The following is an 18,558-nucleotide window of genomic DNA, read 5'->3' on the forward strand; positions in this document are numbered from 1 at the left end:
TACCTTAGAATGTCATACCTAATATACAAACTGGGGGAGTTGTCTGGAAAGGGCTAATTGCTGCTCAGGGCCTGACTGGGCATTGGTAAGCAGGTGGTGAGCAATTTTACTGTACATTACTTGTCTTATAGGATTAATTCCTTTCTCTTTCTCTCTCTCTCCCTTTCATCATCATCATCATCACCAATATCAACATCATTATTATTATACCTTATTTCAGTTACTAAACTGTTCTTACCTCAAGCCATGTGTTCTACCTTTTCCCGATTCTCGTCCCCATCCCACCAGGATGGGGGCAGCTGAGAGAGTGAGAAACTGGTGGCACTTGGTTAAACCACACAATCTCAGCTGCTGGGCCCACAGCTTTGGCCGCTGCTGTCCATTGGCAGAGTGAACAAGCTTTGAACTGAGAGCTGTGCTTGCCCTAAACTGGGATATCACTGAGTTGTAGTTACAGGGTGAGGCTTGCCAAAGGATTTCTGCTTTAAGATGGTCGGATGCAGCTGATCCACCGAGGTCCTATCAGCTAGCTTGGCCTTTTACATGTGCAAGGCAAGGACTCCCATGAAGATATGAAGACAATGCTGTAAATGAGACTTGGCTTTCTTTTACATCCTGCATGGAGGACTCGGAATAAAGCTAATTCCTCTCTGTCTTGTATTCAGGTTCTCAGTCCCACTGTGCACAGTTCCAGGCTCACTTAAATGCACTCAGCAAATAGCATATCAAAATATGTGTCAGATATTTTTTAATCTGAGAGCCTGGGAAATGTATGCAAAATAAAAATAAAAATAAAAAACACCCAAGCATGTAGTTCAGTTTGCTTGCTTATGAAATCTCAGTGGAATATTTATCTCTGTAGTCTATGAGGAGAAAAAACATGGGAACAACTGATGATCTTTTTAGACTTCTTTTGAAAAAATCCTGCACTGATGAGTGATGTTACTAAATATAAATGCTGATCTCTACAGTGGCCACATTAACAGATTGCTAAGTTTTAAGAGGCAAATGGGTCTGCACAGACCTGCAAAGAGCAGAAGATAATGAAAACTTTGGAATCAGATAGAGGTGACCAGCAGGACCATGAGTCAGTAGTCACAGTAGGTGGAATCAAAGCCAGCACAATCTGGAGGAACCAAAACAAACTGCAGTATTTTTGGAAGGAGAAGACTGGCAAGCATAGCTTTACCTGGGCAACATGAAATACAGCAGATGGGAAGATCCTGAGGGGGAGAGAAACTCCAAGGTGGAAAATTAAGCCTCCTAGTCCTTGGCAGTCAACCAGGAAGTTGAGGGAACTCAGCTGAAACTGTACAACAATGGCAGCAGCTTCCCTCCTGCCCCAAACACACACTCTGAAAGCGTGCCTGAGCCAATGAAGCAACGTGCAAAGACACAAGAGACCAGATTCAGTGGACCAGTAGCTTCATGTTTTTCACAGAACTTGCTGGGGGCTGTGGCACACAGCCAGCCTTCTCCTCTTTGGCACTGGAAAGCTTCCTCCCATGAGGAGTTCTGCTCAGACTCAGAGTACCTACGCAAGTTGCCAGCAGATAGGCGGAATGATCCTTGCACAGCTGACTGGTTGCTTGCAGGACAAAGCTGCTGGTTTAGAGGGGCCAGTTTTGCCTTACAGCTTCTGGAAGGCATAGATGTGAGTGAATGGCTATTTCTACACTTGGTCATTCTCTCAGCTGGCTTCCTCAGCCAGGGTAGGCTGAGATCAAAGCTAAAAGCTAAACTTCGTTGAGGATAGGGAGGGAAGAGAGAACTGGGAGAGCCACGAGGGTTCAGGGATGAGCAAAACATAAATGCATGTAGAACACACCTGAGTGCGTATTGAAAACCAGGGTTCTGGGAAAGGAAGATGGACAGAACAGTATCCAACCCTGGCAGGCATCCAAAGCATCCAAGATAGTCAGCTTGCTCATCCTGGCTTTGACCAGTGAAATGGCAATGGTGGTGAAAGCAAACAGTCACCCGAGTCACCTTCCCCCCTGCATCACCTTGCGTCAGTTTCCTCCCCGTACTGTGAGCTGGGGGCAAGGAACTCAATCAAAGAGTTGCATGGAGGGCAAATCAAGAAGACGGTAGAACAAACTGACTGAGAGAAAGAGAGTTATTAACATGCAAATCAATGTAGATAAGTCAGGGGGCAAGGGGAACCTGAGTTTAATTCATTTAACAGCATGGAGATGTGCAGACCAGAGCTGACAAGAATTTAAACAAAGATGATGCCCATGTGCTGTGTGCGTTTGTGTGCTTCACAATGGCAATGGGGGACGGTGAAAGAATATATACCCCTGTGGGCTGTAACATTTGCTAAAATGACTTTTCTCCACACCTTTGAGTGACCACACCTGCATGCACAAACATTCTTCCAGTCCACCCAGAACTCCAGTTCACAGCATCAGAAAAATGCCCAGCAGATTTCTTAGAAGAAAGGTTTATGGTAACTACTTCCAGTTAAGAGCACTTAAGCTGCATTTATTTGCTAAACAATGTTGACTTCCTGATTTTTATTTGTAAGAGCTTTTGTTTCAAAGGCAAACCATAAAAGAATATTCCCCAGCCTCTCTTCTCAGCAGCCTAAGCAATACAGCACTCTAAATCTGTCATTGGCTGAGGAGGGGATATTTTTTCTGAAACCTGCTGTTAAAATATTGGCAGCACAAGTCTGCTTTAACATCACTGATCCCAAACAAAAGGAGGCACAGATATGAGAAGATGAAAAGACTAAAACAGGAGCATATTTTAATTTCCCAGAGAATACAAGATATGCAAGAGTTGTGTTTGCAGAGGACTAGCAGGATGAGGATTTGCCAAACCAGGAGCAGCTGTCATAGCAACCACATCCAGGACGCGAAATGGTATCAAGCCAGATGTCACCTGGAAGGAAATTTCCCTCCTCTGAGGAACATTGTAATAGTAGGAAAACTTTGGAAGCTGTTGGCCAAGGCACGTTCATAAAACCTGGAAGATGCAGTTGAAGACCCCACCAGAAAACAGTCATGCTTCCTGGAAAAGGCAGTTGTTTGATAGAGCCTGGTTCATAGGTCTGGTTCTACCTTTGGCTTGCACAGGCAGCCCTTGGCAATATTACATGAGTGTTTGCCTCTTTTCCTCTGCCTCTCAAATGGAGAGAGCTACTAGGCACCTTCTCAAAGTCCATTGAGAACTGCCAATGGGAAAATTCTGCATTTGCTGATGAGTGCCAAGAAATATGCTTGAGTTTCATTATTGACATTTATACAGTGGGCTCCTCTGCCTCTCTTGTGGGGTCCTTTTGCATGGTCCCACATCGTAGCAATGCTAAGAGCTGCTCAGTGATGTAGGTTGCCTTATGCATGTCCTCTGTTCCCTGTATGAAGGCATAGGGCTTTTCTAGAGCCCTGGCAGGGTTGCTTTCAACATGAACTGCCTGGGCTAAGTGAGACAAAAGGAAAGCCATGGTGAACCAGACTCAGCAGAGTCCCATGCCCTGGAAGGGAGCAGGGCAGGAGCTGGGAGGCTCCGGTGACACATGCCGCACCGAAGAGGGGGACATCATGCTCACCAGGTGGGAGACAGCATCTGGTAGGCACACCTGGCTACCCTGGGACCAAAACCATCCCCAGATCAGCCTGCCTGTCCAGCTGCAGCCGTGAAATGTCTGACATTCATGCATATTTCCCTGACTATGCTAGTAAGGCATGGGTAGATCCTGGTACCCTGGGACTTCTATCAGCCTATCATCATTTTCAGTTTTTCATGCTCTGGTCCTCTTGGGGTGCCAAGGCAAGTTTATCTAAATTGTCAGAGTGCACATGCCCAAGGCCGTGAGCCACTGCTCAGAGAGGTCTCAATATTGTTCATTAGTGGTTTTAATTTGGCATAGCTGAGTGTATAAGATATATTGGTATGAGAAATCTGTTGCTTCCCTCTAAGTTCAGCCCTTTTGTGCTGAACGGTAGGATGCTAAGAATAAGTGGGTACTTTATCAGCAGCAGTAACACTTCAGAAGGCAGTTCAATTTTCTTCTTGCCTCCCCCAGGTTGCTCCTTCATTGCTAAAGCTCCCCAGCATGTCCCTTCATCGTTCAGCTATTTTTAGATGCCCTTCTCCACAGGCAGTTGATCCACAAATCAAAAAAACCTATGGAATCTCCCAGCGTTACGGAGATTTTTGGAGGTTTAGTCTTGAACTGAGATCAGACGACAGTTGAGAATTCCTTGACTTTTTTCATTAGACATGGCTCACAAGACAGAGCTCATGCTGTGCCTATAATCCAAAGCCTCCTTAAGAAACCTCAGGTTCTGTCAGTACCCCAAAAAAGAAACATCCTCAAGTCTTAGGAATAATAATGCAACGGGGCCTATCATTCAAAAGCCTGTTCTCATGTTCTGTGCAAAAAGCATAGGTTTCTACCAGATTCTAGTTTTTATATTGGTAAAGTCAACAGCTACATCCTCGAAGCATTGCAAGAGCATATTTAACATGTTTGTGGCCATTTTCTGTTTAACTTGTACTAATTTTTGACACTGGAGTGTACTAAGAAGCCAAGAGATAAAAGGGAACTGACATAGCTGACAATGTGGGAAAGTTGCTACCATATCCTTCAGCTACTTGAGGTGACATTGCTTCCCTACAAAACAAATGGATTATCACAGACTGCATTATTCAGGAGACAGTAAACAGTTGCCACAATGCATGCCTCTTAGGCATTAAAAAGGTCTTCAGGACATTTGTCAGCCTTACTTGACTTTTGAGGGGGGGTGGGTGTTGGTTTTTTTAATACAATTAAGCCTGAGCAACATGGGTTTGTTTCTTTTTCCTAGAGGTAAGTAGACAGGGGAAAAAAAAAAAAAAAAAGGTACTAATATGGAAAATGTTTCCTCCTTATTGAGAGGATGACATCTTTTTGTGGTGTCCTGAAGCTCAGCTGGTAGTCAAGGCAGTCAGGGTGGCAGTCAGAGTCCAAGGCTATCACCTTTCCATTTCAGCCATTGTCAGAAATGCTGACAAAGTGTGCAGAAAAGTTATCAATCACTTTTCTTATTTGTTCATCTTATACATTGGGTGGTCTACAGTTATCTGGTGTCAGGTACCCTGGCCTCTCTTTGAGCCCATGATGCAAGGGAGAAAAAGAAGATCCCCTGTTTACCACTGCTCCCGAGATCTCTCCCCATCCACAGTGTCGTAACTGGTTGAAGTATCAGCATGAGGGAGCAATACCTGTGCTCCTTAAAACACTGGACAGCTTAAAACCACCTGCCCCAGAAGCTGGGATGTGAATTGCTGTATAGCTGGAGCAACGTGTTTAGGGTCTGTCAGCACCTTCACTCTGCATTGCCATGAAAGGAAATAAATGTTCAGATTGACTGAAATGGCTCCAAGCAGCTCAGAACATTTTGTCATTGTGCTGAGGCGGCTCTGAATGGTCCTGCTGTCTGAGGCAATGAAAAAGGAACAGCAGGCTTTGCTTCTAAGTACATTTACTTCTTGACTGTTGAAATCTTCTGTCTGAATGAGGTTCAGGCAGCAATGTTTCCTAATTATGTAGGCTGGTGAAGTACCCAGCACTGAGTGCTGCATTCACAGGAGTTCTACTGTGGCTCCCAAAGGAAGCTGCATATGAAATAGGCTGCTGAATCTTTCGTAAAAAGCATTTGCCTTAAAATAAATAAATAAATAAATAAATAAATATTAAAAAAAAAAAAAAAAAAAAAAAAATCCACCCAAACAAACAAAAAAACAGTCCTGAAATGTCCAGGTATGGAGTGCCAGAATACCAGTGAATACAATGGCTTCCACCAGCTTCCACCAGGAAGATCAATATCTTGTAGGAGTAAAAAATGGGGAGGAAGGAAGAATGAAGAAGTGCAAGACTTAATAAACATTTAATGAGACCTCAATCTTCCTAATATAGGATAAGCTGGAAAGAAAACCACATCTATTACCTGAAACGGAAGTTACTTTAAAACTGAGTATCAACACACTGCTGCTGTACATGTTTGGAATTTCTATACCAGTTATTTTCATTCAAGTGCCTTCATTATCATATCAACATGGCTTAAAAACAAGTTTTCAGCTTATATTACTTGCTGACAACTATCATTTTTCAACAGCTTCTATCTAGTCATTTCTTAGGTCTCTGATTGCTGGTTTCATAGATGTGAGTTAAGCATAGCTACGCTGCAAGTCACAGGTCACACAAAATCAGCTCCTGGAAAGGTATGCTTCAGTGATTTTACTCCATTAGCTAAAATATCTTGAGAGTTGGGCTGGCCCAGAAAGCTGCCCTTTAATTCACATTCCCTGATATTGACAGTATGAGCAGGCATAACAACCTACAGACTGAGGAGCTGGGAAAATGCTCCCCAGTTCATGACAAAACCAGAGTAACTCTTCTGAGAGAGGCGAATACCACTGCTACATATTGACAGCAAATGCAGATTGATTAATATTTCATTGCAGAGCTAAACATTTAATGTTACTCCCTTTGAAATGTCACTGCACATCTGGGCATGGATGTCTTTAATTTCTACATGCTCCTTCTAAAAAGTTGACTCCTTCCCTCTTAGCACAGATGGGTCTGTTGCCCACTGTGTGACTTCTTCTGGTACTGTTGCCCTTGTATTTAAAAAAAAAAATAGAATAGGTATTAGTGATGACAACTATTAGGCCAGTGCTGTTCAGTGGTCTTCAAGACAACGGGGTGTAAGAAATACTCTGGAAATGAAACACTTAAACTTTTGGTAATGGATTATCCCAAAACAAGATACTCTGATCAGTTTAGTGAGAAACAGCTTGAAACCTTCCAGAAGTGGCAGCCCTGCTCTGCAGCAGCAAGCTGTAGCAGAGGTCTGGAGAATGTGATGTGGAGAACAGCAGCAGACACCCTGCTCACAAGCATGCCTTTGAGTAGAGGCGCTTCCAGCAGTGGCTGTCAGGCACACAGACCTGCTGAAGCCAAGATACAGGAGCAGGGTGAAGCAGTTTCTGAAAGCTCTGATTTTAGCCAGAGAGAGGGATAGGTGTAGTAAGGCACTGCAATGTCTTTTTAATTTCTTCGTGCCCCGTAATTAGGTATTAATCCCAGAAGTGTAGAAAACAAATGACATGTTGACAGCTACTTGAAAACAAATATCTCACACTGCAATTCTTAATATAGCCACAGAGCTCCAGGCAAGAAATGCTTCATCATTTCAAATGTACTATCCTAATTATAGCTTGTGTTTTAATTGAGATTTCTCCACTTCCCTACCAAAAGATACCACCACTGAGTGAAAGAAAGTCCTTTACTCTTGTCGTAAAGTGGAGTTATTTTACTTTTGGGTAGGACTTGAGCCCTACTGAAAAATTGGGAAATATTTTTTCCTAGGTGCTGGTCAAATAGAAAGCTCACTGACACTGTTGTTGCTATGATATGGAAGAGAATAATCCAAATGCTTTGGAGAGTTACTAGGCTACGGTGAGTCACAGGCATGGAGTATCTACTACCACCCAGAAGTGGAGTCATCAGTAAACCCCCCACTACAAGGCCATGTTTCTACTTTCTATTCATTATCATTTCCATTTGGCAGTAGAAAAAGTCCCTTTGGACCCACCCAGCCTGGTAATACCAGCAAATAGCTGCAGCCTGACATCAATAGCAGATTTTACTTTATATCTTTTGAAAAGTTCATTATGTTTGTTAATCCATTTTTCTTTTTCTTGTTCTGGAACAGGCAAGATAAGAATGCACAGCTGGCTTCCTTTGCAAAAAAAGGTGCTTTATTTTCCAAATCCAAAAGTTTGTTTATCTGAAAAATAAATACAAAACATTATTTTATTAAGAGCTTTTGATCTTTGAAGACATAACTCCTAAATAAATACTAATTGCCAATATTACATGTTACGTAGATTTTGCCTTTGTAGAATCTTGTTTTAGTTAATTCTCAGATTACAAGAAACATTTAGATAAGTACAAAACCAAGAAGATATAGGGATTCTTTCCTTATAAAATGTGTGTCTGTGTATGTCTGTATGTTTTCCATAGGGATAAAGATGGACACTTCACCAAAATATCATATAAAGCTAGATAAAGAATAGCTACTGCATTTTCCTCATTGAATCCACACCTCAGTTAAGTTAGTGGACTATTTGCCATAGCCTCCCATGATTTTTGGACCAGGGTCATGAAGTTTGGTTCAAGCCTATTGGAATGAATGAAATCCTTAACAGGGATCAAAGTATTCACATGAAGTGCTTGCTTTCCCTTTAGTAGCCACCATGCTTTCAAAAGCCTGAGGTTTTGGCAAGTGGTCACATCTGGCAGAGGTTTAGGAAATAAGATAAATTCTTGGGCTTAGAGGCAGAGTAACTTGTAGAAAATCACCCACTATTGTGTAGAAATTGGCTGCCCATTACTTGGTGAAATACTCAGTTCTTTGGTGATGAGATGGAGCAGAAGTGCTTTACAGCCTGTCTACAAGTCAAACAAATGTACTTTATTTCTTTATTAAATGTACTTAAATATTGATTTTGCTGGCTGGTATGAGGAAAACCAAAGCTCCCTATAGCTTCTGGAGAATGAAAAGAGGATGAAGATATTTATGCATGCAGAGCAGGGCTCCATGCAGTTGGCAAATGCACATGGAGCACATGAGACACCTTGGCTTCTGTCCTGGAGCTGGTGAGACAGGGCTTTTCTATGCTCTAGCATTGCCTCACCATTTCCACTGCAAGCCAATCCGATTTATTACCACTGGGGGGACAATCAGCCTTGGTGCATGTTTAGAGAGGATTGTGCATCTGGGTGATGGTCAGTGTGGGCCACAATTGCTGAGGAGCTATTTGAGGGTCATGAGATGTCCTTGTGTGATGGAAGATGCTTAAAGCAGAGTTGCTTGTAGTTCATTTGCTCTTAGATAGCCAGGAAAACAGGCAGCAATGCACTGGGCCCTAGTGATGTAGATATATATAATAAAGCTATGCCATATGTTCCTTTCAGAATTCCTGCCGCTTTCCATTTACCTAATTTAATATGCTTGGCATAACACAGAATATATACCCAAAATACTGACATTCACAGAAGATACTTCTAGGAGATGAAAAGGTCGCAAAATTGTCCACAGAAGGAGTCAGAGCCTATCTTTACTCCGCTAAAATATCCGTATAAATTTCAATGAACATTCTGTTTCTTGGTGAGGAACATGAAAAAAAGGCCATCTATTTATATTTTAGCCTAATAACCATCCTCTGTCACTAAGACAAGTGAGCTTGAAACTGCTTCAAAATTTTCCTTTTTTTTTCTCTGATCCATCATTATTTAAAGAATAATATTAAAAACACTTAATACTCAAAAGCATATATTTAAAATCCTGTCTGCTAAAGGGATTACACTTAAATGTTACTTCTAAAAAAAGACATATCTAATTTTACCATTGTCTCCCTGAAAGGTTAAGTATGTAGAGAAAAATTAATGCTTATGTTGATGTACAGATTATCTGTCTTGTCATTCCGTTTGATATCTTTCACAGACTATTTCAATGAATGACAGATAAATTGCAATTACAACTGATTTCTGGATTTTCCCTCAAGAAAAAGGAAATAGAGGGGTTAAACCGCCTCAGAAGTTATAATTTCAAAACATTTTTAAGGGCTGGGGATTTTTGTCATACACATGCATTTGTGTCTTGGGGAGAGAGCAAACTCCAAGGCACACAGTGAAAATTTAATATGTAAGTCTTGAAAAGCAATGACTTTTTTTGATAGAAATAACTTAATGCTCTCTCAAAGTCCAGACAGGCCTTCACATGCCTCATATTTATGCAGATATGATGGTTTTAGTGCTTGAGTGACACAATTTTCTTTTTCCTTCTCGGAAAATACTCTGGTACTGTTCTGGACTGGAGTCTTGGCAGTGCACATTAAGCTGCATAGGGAAAGTCCTCAGCTCTCTGGGATTTGGGTGGGGGAATGTGTTCTCCCACGGTCATTCCCAAAGACTAAACTTACATAAATAAAGTTGCATCAAGTTCTTCTACCTCCACTTGCCCCTCTCCGGTTTATATATGAAGTACCTTTCCAGTCAGATTATATTTATTCTGAACAAGCTGTTCTGATTCACCATGGTGTAATGACTGGATTTGTGACCGAGGGAAGAGCAGTGGATGTTTGCATGGATTTTTGCAAGGCTTTTGACACAGGTTCCCAGGTTTTTTGCACCAAGTTTGGGCTAATATGGTCTGGATGGGGAGGTTAAAGCCTGACGAGATGATGAGGCTCAGAGGGTCATGTTTCCTGGTTGGACCTGGATGCCTGCGGTGAATGGGGTATCCACATCTATTCCGGAACATGTCCTGTCCCACAGCTTTACCAGCGGAGATGTGTGCTCTCACCAAGTTTCCAGACGATACCAGGCTGGGGGGACTGGGTGATACACTGAGGTGTAGGGCTGCCAGCCAGAGGGACTGAGACAGTCTGGAGGAACGGCACAACGGGAAACATATGAAATTCAACCAGGACAAATGACAAATATTGCACATGTGAAGGAAGAGGGCCCTGCAGTGATGTAGGCCAGGATTTACTGAGCCTAGTGAAAAGATGGCTGTGGAGGCACACAAAAGAAGCCACTCAGCATCCATGGGGAGGTGGCAGGAGATGGAGATGAGCTCTTCTCCATTATTCTTGGTGAGAGAGTCAGAGATAGCCATCATTAATTGAAAAAAGAGATCCATTATAAGGAAAAGTCATTCCCTTCTGGGACAGTCAGGCAGTGGCACAGGCTGCTCAGAGATGATGTGCATCTCCATCCTAGGAGGTTTTCAAAACTGGGCAAGATAAACTCCTAAGCAACCTTATGACTGACCCTGCCATGGGTAGGATGTTGTACCATAGATCTTCTGAGGCTTTTTCCCACATGAATTAACTTGTGGTCCTAAACCAGCTTCTGATAATGAACGGTAGTCTGCAATTACAGGACTTTTTCCTACATATATATAGCTCCTGCATTGGTTGGGAGTGGCAGATGAAACTTGCAGCTCCCAGAGTGTTTTTTGGAAGCCGACTAAGACCTCTGACATGTGTTGACAGTAGCTTCAGAACACTGGGTGTTCTGGAACCAGGAAGTGTATAATAACCCGAGGAATGAGATTTTGCAATAAATTTCCAAACGTATTTGTTGGGGGAAAACTGCTTAAACAGTTCTGAAATACAGCTTGATAAATTTATGAATGGGATTATGGGATACAATTGCCAGCAATGGCAAGGAAAGAATTCAGTGCTCTAGGACTGTGTGCAAGCTTACATCTTTTGTTTAGACAAATGCAAGGCCAAGCTCCTCATCTCCAAGAGTAAATACATGGAAAAATAAACATGGTAAATTTTGTAAATATTTCATTGACACTTCAGACTGTGAAATCAAAAACAGTCTTTTGCCAGTTCAAAGTTATTAGAGTTTGTAGCTGTGAGGCTTGATAACCATGATAATAAATGGTATTTATATTCTAGTGCAAAATGGATATCAGAACCAAAATGCACAAATATGGACAAACCTAATTAAGCTGTGATTGGTTTATTCATATCACAGCAGCTAAAGGCTATATGATGAACAGCTTCAAAGCAGGTGCAGCCTATGTCATTGGCTTGATTTTTAAAAATTGACATTTTATTCAAGCCCAAATTTAAAAAAGGAGATTGTATACAAATTCAGTCATGCTATAATGGTATTGCATCACAACAAAACCCTAATTTTCTTCATGAAGTAATTGCATAGTTCCAGTTTGTCATTATAAATCAAGCCTGAACCCAAGCACAGGAAGATCTAAAAAAGCCTAAGTGCTCTTCATGATGTATGGTCCAGGATATAACCTTGCGAGAGTCAAATGTGGAATAGTAACACACATATTTATAGCCAAGTCACAGAAACCTTTTATAGCCGACCACAGTTTCAGTGGAAGGAAAGGCATGTTTTCACAGTACATGCACTGTACAAAGGCAGCATTTTTCTATTGAGATACACCTGCCAAAGATCTGACTGCAGTCAGCTGTGCCACAGTCAAAGTTGTGTTTGTATCTCCTCCAGTTTCAATAAAGCAGCAATCCACAACCCTAACAGGCACATTTCAGACTTTCTGTGAGGGTATATGGGGTGCTGCTCACCTCCTTCAGAAGGTTTGGGTATGGTCCTGAGTGCTCAGAAGAAAGGATGAGCTGGAATCTGGAGGGAAGAGGTCCTGCTTCTGCTGATGCTACTGGAAGAGCAGGCAGGGAGGCAAATCCCCACAGCGTGGTTGATGTGCTGCTCAGCAGGAGCACAGTCAGATAAGATGGGGCTATTATGGGATAATCTGGGAGCAGTAAGGTACAATTTTGTTTTCACTGCACAGCACCCTAAAGCAAATAAATAGTGCTCAGCCTATAATGAAACTCGATAAAATTCCATTGAGTGATATCAGGATTGATCACTGTAAGCTGACATTGCTATTTCCACGTTCCTCCAAATATCTGCCCAGTGCAATGCACAAAGCAGTGGCATGATGCCAGATTTGTTCAGCTCTACGTGTTATTAACCACCAGAATTGCAACTGAAACATACACAGTAACCTATATATACACAACAGAAATATAATACTGGGAAAACAGGATCAAAAAAAAAAACAAATTTGAAAGGGAATAACATTAGTTTAGTTATGAATAAATAAATTAGTTACGATTGAAAACCCCATACAAATTCTCGTGAATTAAATTCACATTGCTTTAAATAAAGAAAATAAAAGACTGATTTTTTAAAGTTTTTATGTACAGTGCCAGTGTCCTGTGCAGAGAATGCTGCCTTGTATCTGTTTGGTCAGAGTTACTGGTATTTAGGAAGTAAGTTTTGCCAATTTCAGCTGGCTAAACTGGGATATACAGCTTTGTGTGAAATTCTGAGTCCACAGCAGCCAGGACAAAATGGGGAAGGTCTTGCTGAAATCCTTCAGGACACCTGACAGCAGCAGGCAAAAATGTGGAATATGCCATAATGTCTCCAGTGGCCATAGGTGTCTATCCTCAGGCAGTGTAACTGAACCCTAAATGTGTCTGTGTTTTACAGAGTAAAAGGATACAGCATGGTTAAAAAAGGCCTGAATATTGCTGAGAATTTTTCCAGTGGGGATTTGGGAAGGAACTGTTTCATCTACTGGCACAACTGTGCATTGCAAGTATTGATCAAGGAAAAATTTATTTACAGAGATTTTTCAAATACAAACTTAAAATAGCACATATTATATATATATTTTACAAAAATGAATATTGAAATAATAAACATGGTACAGCACAATACAACATCAATGAGCTAAACATAACAGCAACAGAAATCTATGCCTGGAAGAAGTTTGCTGTTAGTCATACATAACCAACAGAGTTCTACAGTACCGTGAGTGGAATTTCCAATGGACAGGAAAATGTCCATTTACTGCATTTCATAAAAAGTACTATAGTAAGGGTACATATGCCAAGTAATTACGTTGCATTTTGTAATAATGCTGAAAACACAGAGTCTTAATAAAAGTTATATAGGGTTGAATAAGCAGTGGATAAATGTTTGGGGAAGAAAAATGTGTAGAGATTATACAAAATACTGATAAAGTGGCTTATTGGTCCTTTTATTAAGTTTAATGTATAGATTAAAAAGTGTTGCAACACCGAGTCTTAAACCACCGGAGAGAAGTAAAAAAAAAATTTAAAAAAAAAAGAAAAAAAAAAGGGAGAGAAAATGATAAGAAAGAAGAATCGCACCAAAAAAAGGTTTCCTCTCTACTTATTTTGTGCCATGGTCAATATCTGTGCGTGCATGTGTGCTTTCGGAAGCGCCGCACCGAGGGGCTGCCAGGCGCTACCCCAGCACATGGGCGCTGCCACCCCTCACCAGCCTGTCCAGTAATTGGTGCATGCAGAATTTCACCGTTTGCCAAAGCAGAGTTTTCCTTGTTTATATTTTCGTGGAGCAGACTCTGAGCAGGCTCGGGTGAGAGAGCCTGTCGTTGCCCAGCCCAGCTGGGTGGCATTGCACCACCTTTCACCTCCCTGCCACCCTGGGGCCGCCCGCCGTCCCGCTCCTGAGAGAAAGCACTTGAAAATTCCTTGTCCGTCGTCGTTGTCCAGCAGACCCAGGCGAGGCTGGCAGGGCCCGTGCCCGGGCCTGGCTCAGTAGGGGTACTGCTTCTGCTTCTTGCCCGAGAAGCAGGCGAGCCAGGTGCACACCAGCATGGCGGCCGCCGCGCCCCCGCCCGTGCAGTAGTAGGCCCAGCCGATGTGGCAGGTCCCTGCAAGGCAAACAGAGGGACACGGGTCAGCGTTAGATGGGGGGGGAAGCGCCGCCGCCACCACCCTCCCCTTGGACCGGCCCGGGAAAACACCTTTCCGAGATCTCAGCCCACCTGTGTGCCCACCTCAGACAGGGAATGTGGGGCCTAATTCAGGCTCTGCCACTGCAGCGGGGGAGTTTGAAGCCGGATGCGGCTGAGAACTGCTGGGTGACCATAACCCAGGGCACGGGGGGACCTGTTCACATCCCCCTCACACGGGCATCGACCCCGAGCATCCACAAAGGAGCGTGGCATCAGGGGTTCACCTGCATGGCAACTGCTGTAGGAATGGAAGCACAGAGTCCAGAAATAAAAAAAATAGGGTAATTTCTCTATCTCCACCGGAGGTCACAACACATTCTTGAAAACTGACGTTCTGTCCATCCAATGAGTGTCACAATATGGTTTAAAGGCCTAAGCATCTTTATACAGTCAAACTCATCAGCCCTAAAATGTGCTGGGGAATCCCACAGTGAACCATAAAATGATTAGCTCTCTTTGGGGCACTGTGCCTGCAGTACGGGAGAAGATCAGGAAAACAGCAGCTGCAGCAGGGAGGAAGTCTCTTTAGAGAGCTCCAAAAGCTTCTGCTCCTCAGGATTTAAACCCATCTCAAAAGCAGTTGTCACTTGGGCTGCATCATCTTTGTCTTTTTTGAGCGCTTGGGACTTGTTACCACTGAGGTTCTTCCTGTGTTGTTGACACCTCAGGTTTTATCAACCTGCTTTGAGCAGGGATCGCTCTCAGTAAGGTACAAGCAGCAATGCAACACTTCTTTCCTAGCCTTCCTAAAAGCAGCAGAAACCATTCTTCCCTTCAGAGAACAGAAGGTATCAGCAGAGTTTCCATCTAGAAATAGGTGTCATGTTGGTATTCTGTCCCAATGGCATCCCTGAGGGCAAGGCTTGAGGTTCAGGCAATTATCAACTCAGCTAATCCTGCCTTAGGCACAAGAAACACAAAATGTCTGTTCACCTAAACATGTTCAAGGCATTTACACGCCTCAAGGCAGATAGCGTTGCTGCCGACTGTCTGCAGGATATTGTCTGGCAGGCTTTGTAAGGAGACGTATGTGGGAGGCAACACTTATGCTCCTGGTCACTTGGAAGATCCCAGGCTGACACCACAGCAAGAAGCACAATACTTGTTTCATTTTTTTCTTCATAACCTTCACTTTCTATTTAAAAACTTTTTATTTTAAAAAATGTCCAATGAAACAAAGATCCTGATGTGACCAAGAGGACTTGAGGACTTGTGGCCTTGCTTGAGCTCACTAGCCACTCTCCTTAATGTGCTGGAGGAGACAGAGAGATTTACTTGGTTTTGGCATCTAGTTGTGCTCTGTGGACAACCCCATTCTTGCCTTCCTTACAGAAGACCTAACAGAGAGTCTGACATCCTGAAGAGAAGGCCACCAGAAACCCTGGAGAGCTGTCAAGTGCCTGGCAATGTTCCTGATGCTGACACTTGCCCAATCACTCAGTAGTCCATGGAGAGACCTGTCTCTGGGCCACCTATTGCTTTGCCTTTGTACACACCCTGTCCTTGGCTTCTGTTGGGAATTTTAAAAGCCTACTCCAGATGTTTAAACTCACTGAATCACTTTGAAAATGATCATGTTTATACCAGGGTAGGGTGTGCTACAACGTTTCTTGTGATGAGATGGACTTCATCTGATAGGTCTTTTTAAATTGTGAAATATTCCAAAAACTACTAGAGAATTGTAGTTGCAGCTTGCAAAAGTGAATTTTTCTCATCGTGATGTTTCCAGGTAGAGAAAATATCAAAATACTACTTTAAAAATAGTTTAAAGATTCACCTGGTGGCACTTCCCAAAGCTGTAACCTAAGCAGGACAGAATGAAGTAAATTTGACCTTTCGCATGGTGTGATTTCAACTTTTGTACCTTGGCAGTGGGAGAGAGTATGTGTGCTACATATTAAGAAGAAATAGCTGTTAAATCAGTGTCAGAGATGTGTTCAATGGATACAACACACACATTCTCTCTTGGCTGAAGAGAACAACATTTATTTCTTCATACCATGCTCCATTTACCCAAAAGACCACTGCCCTACCTAATGCTCTGAGGCACAGCAGGCAGGCAGCCTCTTGAGCTAACAAATGCAATGTAGTTCACAAGTGTGAGTTGGGTCAAGATGAACAAATGAAAGATTGGGAGAGCAGAGGAACGGATGAAAGAGCTGTGAGCTTGACCTCAGAGCAATAATAACACAGCAATAAACCTGGCCATTATTTCCAGCCCATGTCAAGAGCAATGGGAGGCCTTGGAAAGAATAGCTTGATCCGCACTTGGATGATGCTGAGCAGAAGAGAATTTCAAGCTGCTGTGCTGAAGAAGAGCCTGCAGCAGGGCAGGTATCTGAGAGTATAAGACAGCAGTTCTTTTCATTGCAAGTATAGTTAAGGATAGCTACAAGACCAGAGATAATCCATCTCCAAGGTCCCCATTGCAATGAATGCCTACACTGCATAGCTATGTGTCAAATTGAAACGACAGGTCTTTTATAACCCGACGTTGCACAAGGAGGAAAACATTTTGGAGTTATTGTTTCTGCTTTGGTGTTCTGATTTTACCACATGTATGGCCTATTTTAGCCTACTGCATCCTAAATAAAGATTGTTGGTAATCATTAATTGGGTAATTTAGTTGCAGTTTATATTGCAAAATGACTTCTGCTTCACACTGATACAAAAGGCTCATTTTAAAAGGAACAGGAAGCTTTATAAAAAGCAGAGTTGAGAAGCTATGATTGCACTGACACCAGCAGGACTAGTCATGTTTCAGTGGTAAGCAAATATTGAAGAGATTTGCAGAATTGGGGCTTAAATTCAACCATCAAGTAGAGAAATTTGCATTCATGGAGCCTGTCATATATAAGATTGGAAATTCAGTATTACAGTTTCCTTTTTTATTTTTTTTAAATGTCAAAGTTCTAAAGTGAAAAGCAACACTACCTAAATACTTGACACAATTAAAGCAGTTGTTGAAACCATGTCAATTTTCACACACACAAAAAGGCACAAAAGATTTGTTGTTTCCCTGAAAGACGCATTGGAATACACACATATATATACATAGGCAGAAGAGTTCGAAGGTGTGGAGATACAAGCAAGAATGTGGACAAGCTCTTGCTCCTAAAATGGGTCAGATCTGAGTTTGTGCCCAAGTAAATTCCCAGCGGCTGAGGTGGTTTTCTAGATAGAGATGGCATGCATCACAGCTGCTTGCTTCTCTGCACAGAACTGGTGTTGCTTTTAACAAATCAGTCTTCACCTTACAGGTCAGTATTGAGGGAGAAGCTGTGGCTTCAGCATTTCAGCACTGTTAATTCTAGGGGGGTTTTTGTGCTTGTTGCCTTTTTTTTTTTTTTTTTTTTTTTTTTTTTTTTTTTTTTTTTTTTTTTTTTTTTTTAAGGCAGCATAAATAATTGGAGCTCTTGGTTGTTCAGTGAAGCAGGACTGTCCAGGTTGGCTCAGATAAGTTTGTACCCAGCCATTAAGAACTTTGTTTACACCTTTGTTTTACTGGGATTGGCAGCAAGAGAGTGTCAGGATGAGCACTGAAATAACAGAATCGTGGAGCTTGAAGTTATAGGCATGGATGCCCATTTTCCAAGCAAATAAAGGGATGAAAGACTAGAAATACCACACTCTTTTTAAAGAGGATTGAGAAAAATCATAGTCCCTGAGGACAGAGGACAAAAATTATAGTGAGCAAGGATGCTAGCAAAAGAAGATTTACAGAAAAAAGTCCCATGGAACATAAGACAATATTTACTAAACCAAAAGAAATCAGTAAATGTGGAAAGGTAGTTTTGCAGTGATGAATGGGCTTACTAAAAAGCACTTCTATGCCTTTTCCTGATTTCTGATGTGATCCTTGAGGCCAAGATATGCATGCCCTTGCTACCCTCTTCCTCTTAAATATATAGGCAAATAAAGATCAAGACGGATTTGGGAGTGAGTAAAATTTGGCAACGGAAATTATGCAGATACTTGATCTACCATGGAGCTGTTCCAGGATCCAGTTGCCAAAACATAATTTTACCAGGATTTCTATTCATGATGTCTTATAAATAATTATCACATATAGTTATCAAGGTCTTGGAAATAACATATGGTTTCATCTAAAATAACCAATAATTGCCACTTATGAAAAGATATCCTGAATATGAAAGTGTCTTGGATGCAAACCTGTTAATTGCAAGACTTAGTATCTTAA

The 18,558-nt window shown here is 42.0% G+C and overlaps 1 protein-coding gene across 2 annotated transcripts in view; it reads right to left on the minus strand.

The window, feature by feature from the left end:
• Positions 1-13,163: 13,163 nt before the first annotated feature.
• LHFPL6 (LHFPL tetraspan subfamily member 6) overlaps positions 13,164-18,558 on the minus strand; it is a 136,181-nt gene continuing 130,786 nt past the window's right edge. For both annotated transcript variants that reach the window (XM_040055551.1, XM_040055553.2), the window contains exon 4: positions 13,164-14,273. In XM_040055551.1, the coding sequence (XP_039911485.1) occupies positions 14,155-14,273 (119 nt within the window). In that variant the 3' untranslated portion in view covers positions 13,164-14,154. The remainder of the gene's footprint in view (positions 14,274-18,558) is intronic.

The sequence above is a fragment of the Hirundo rustica genome, chromosome 2 (genome assembly GCF_015227805.2).
Source record: "Hirundo rustica isolate bHirRus1 chromosome 2, bHirRus1.pri.v3, whole genome shotgun sequence".
Lineage (NCBI taxonomy): Eukaryota > Metazoa > Chordata > Aves > Passeriformes > Hirundinidae > Hirundo > Hirundo rustica.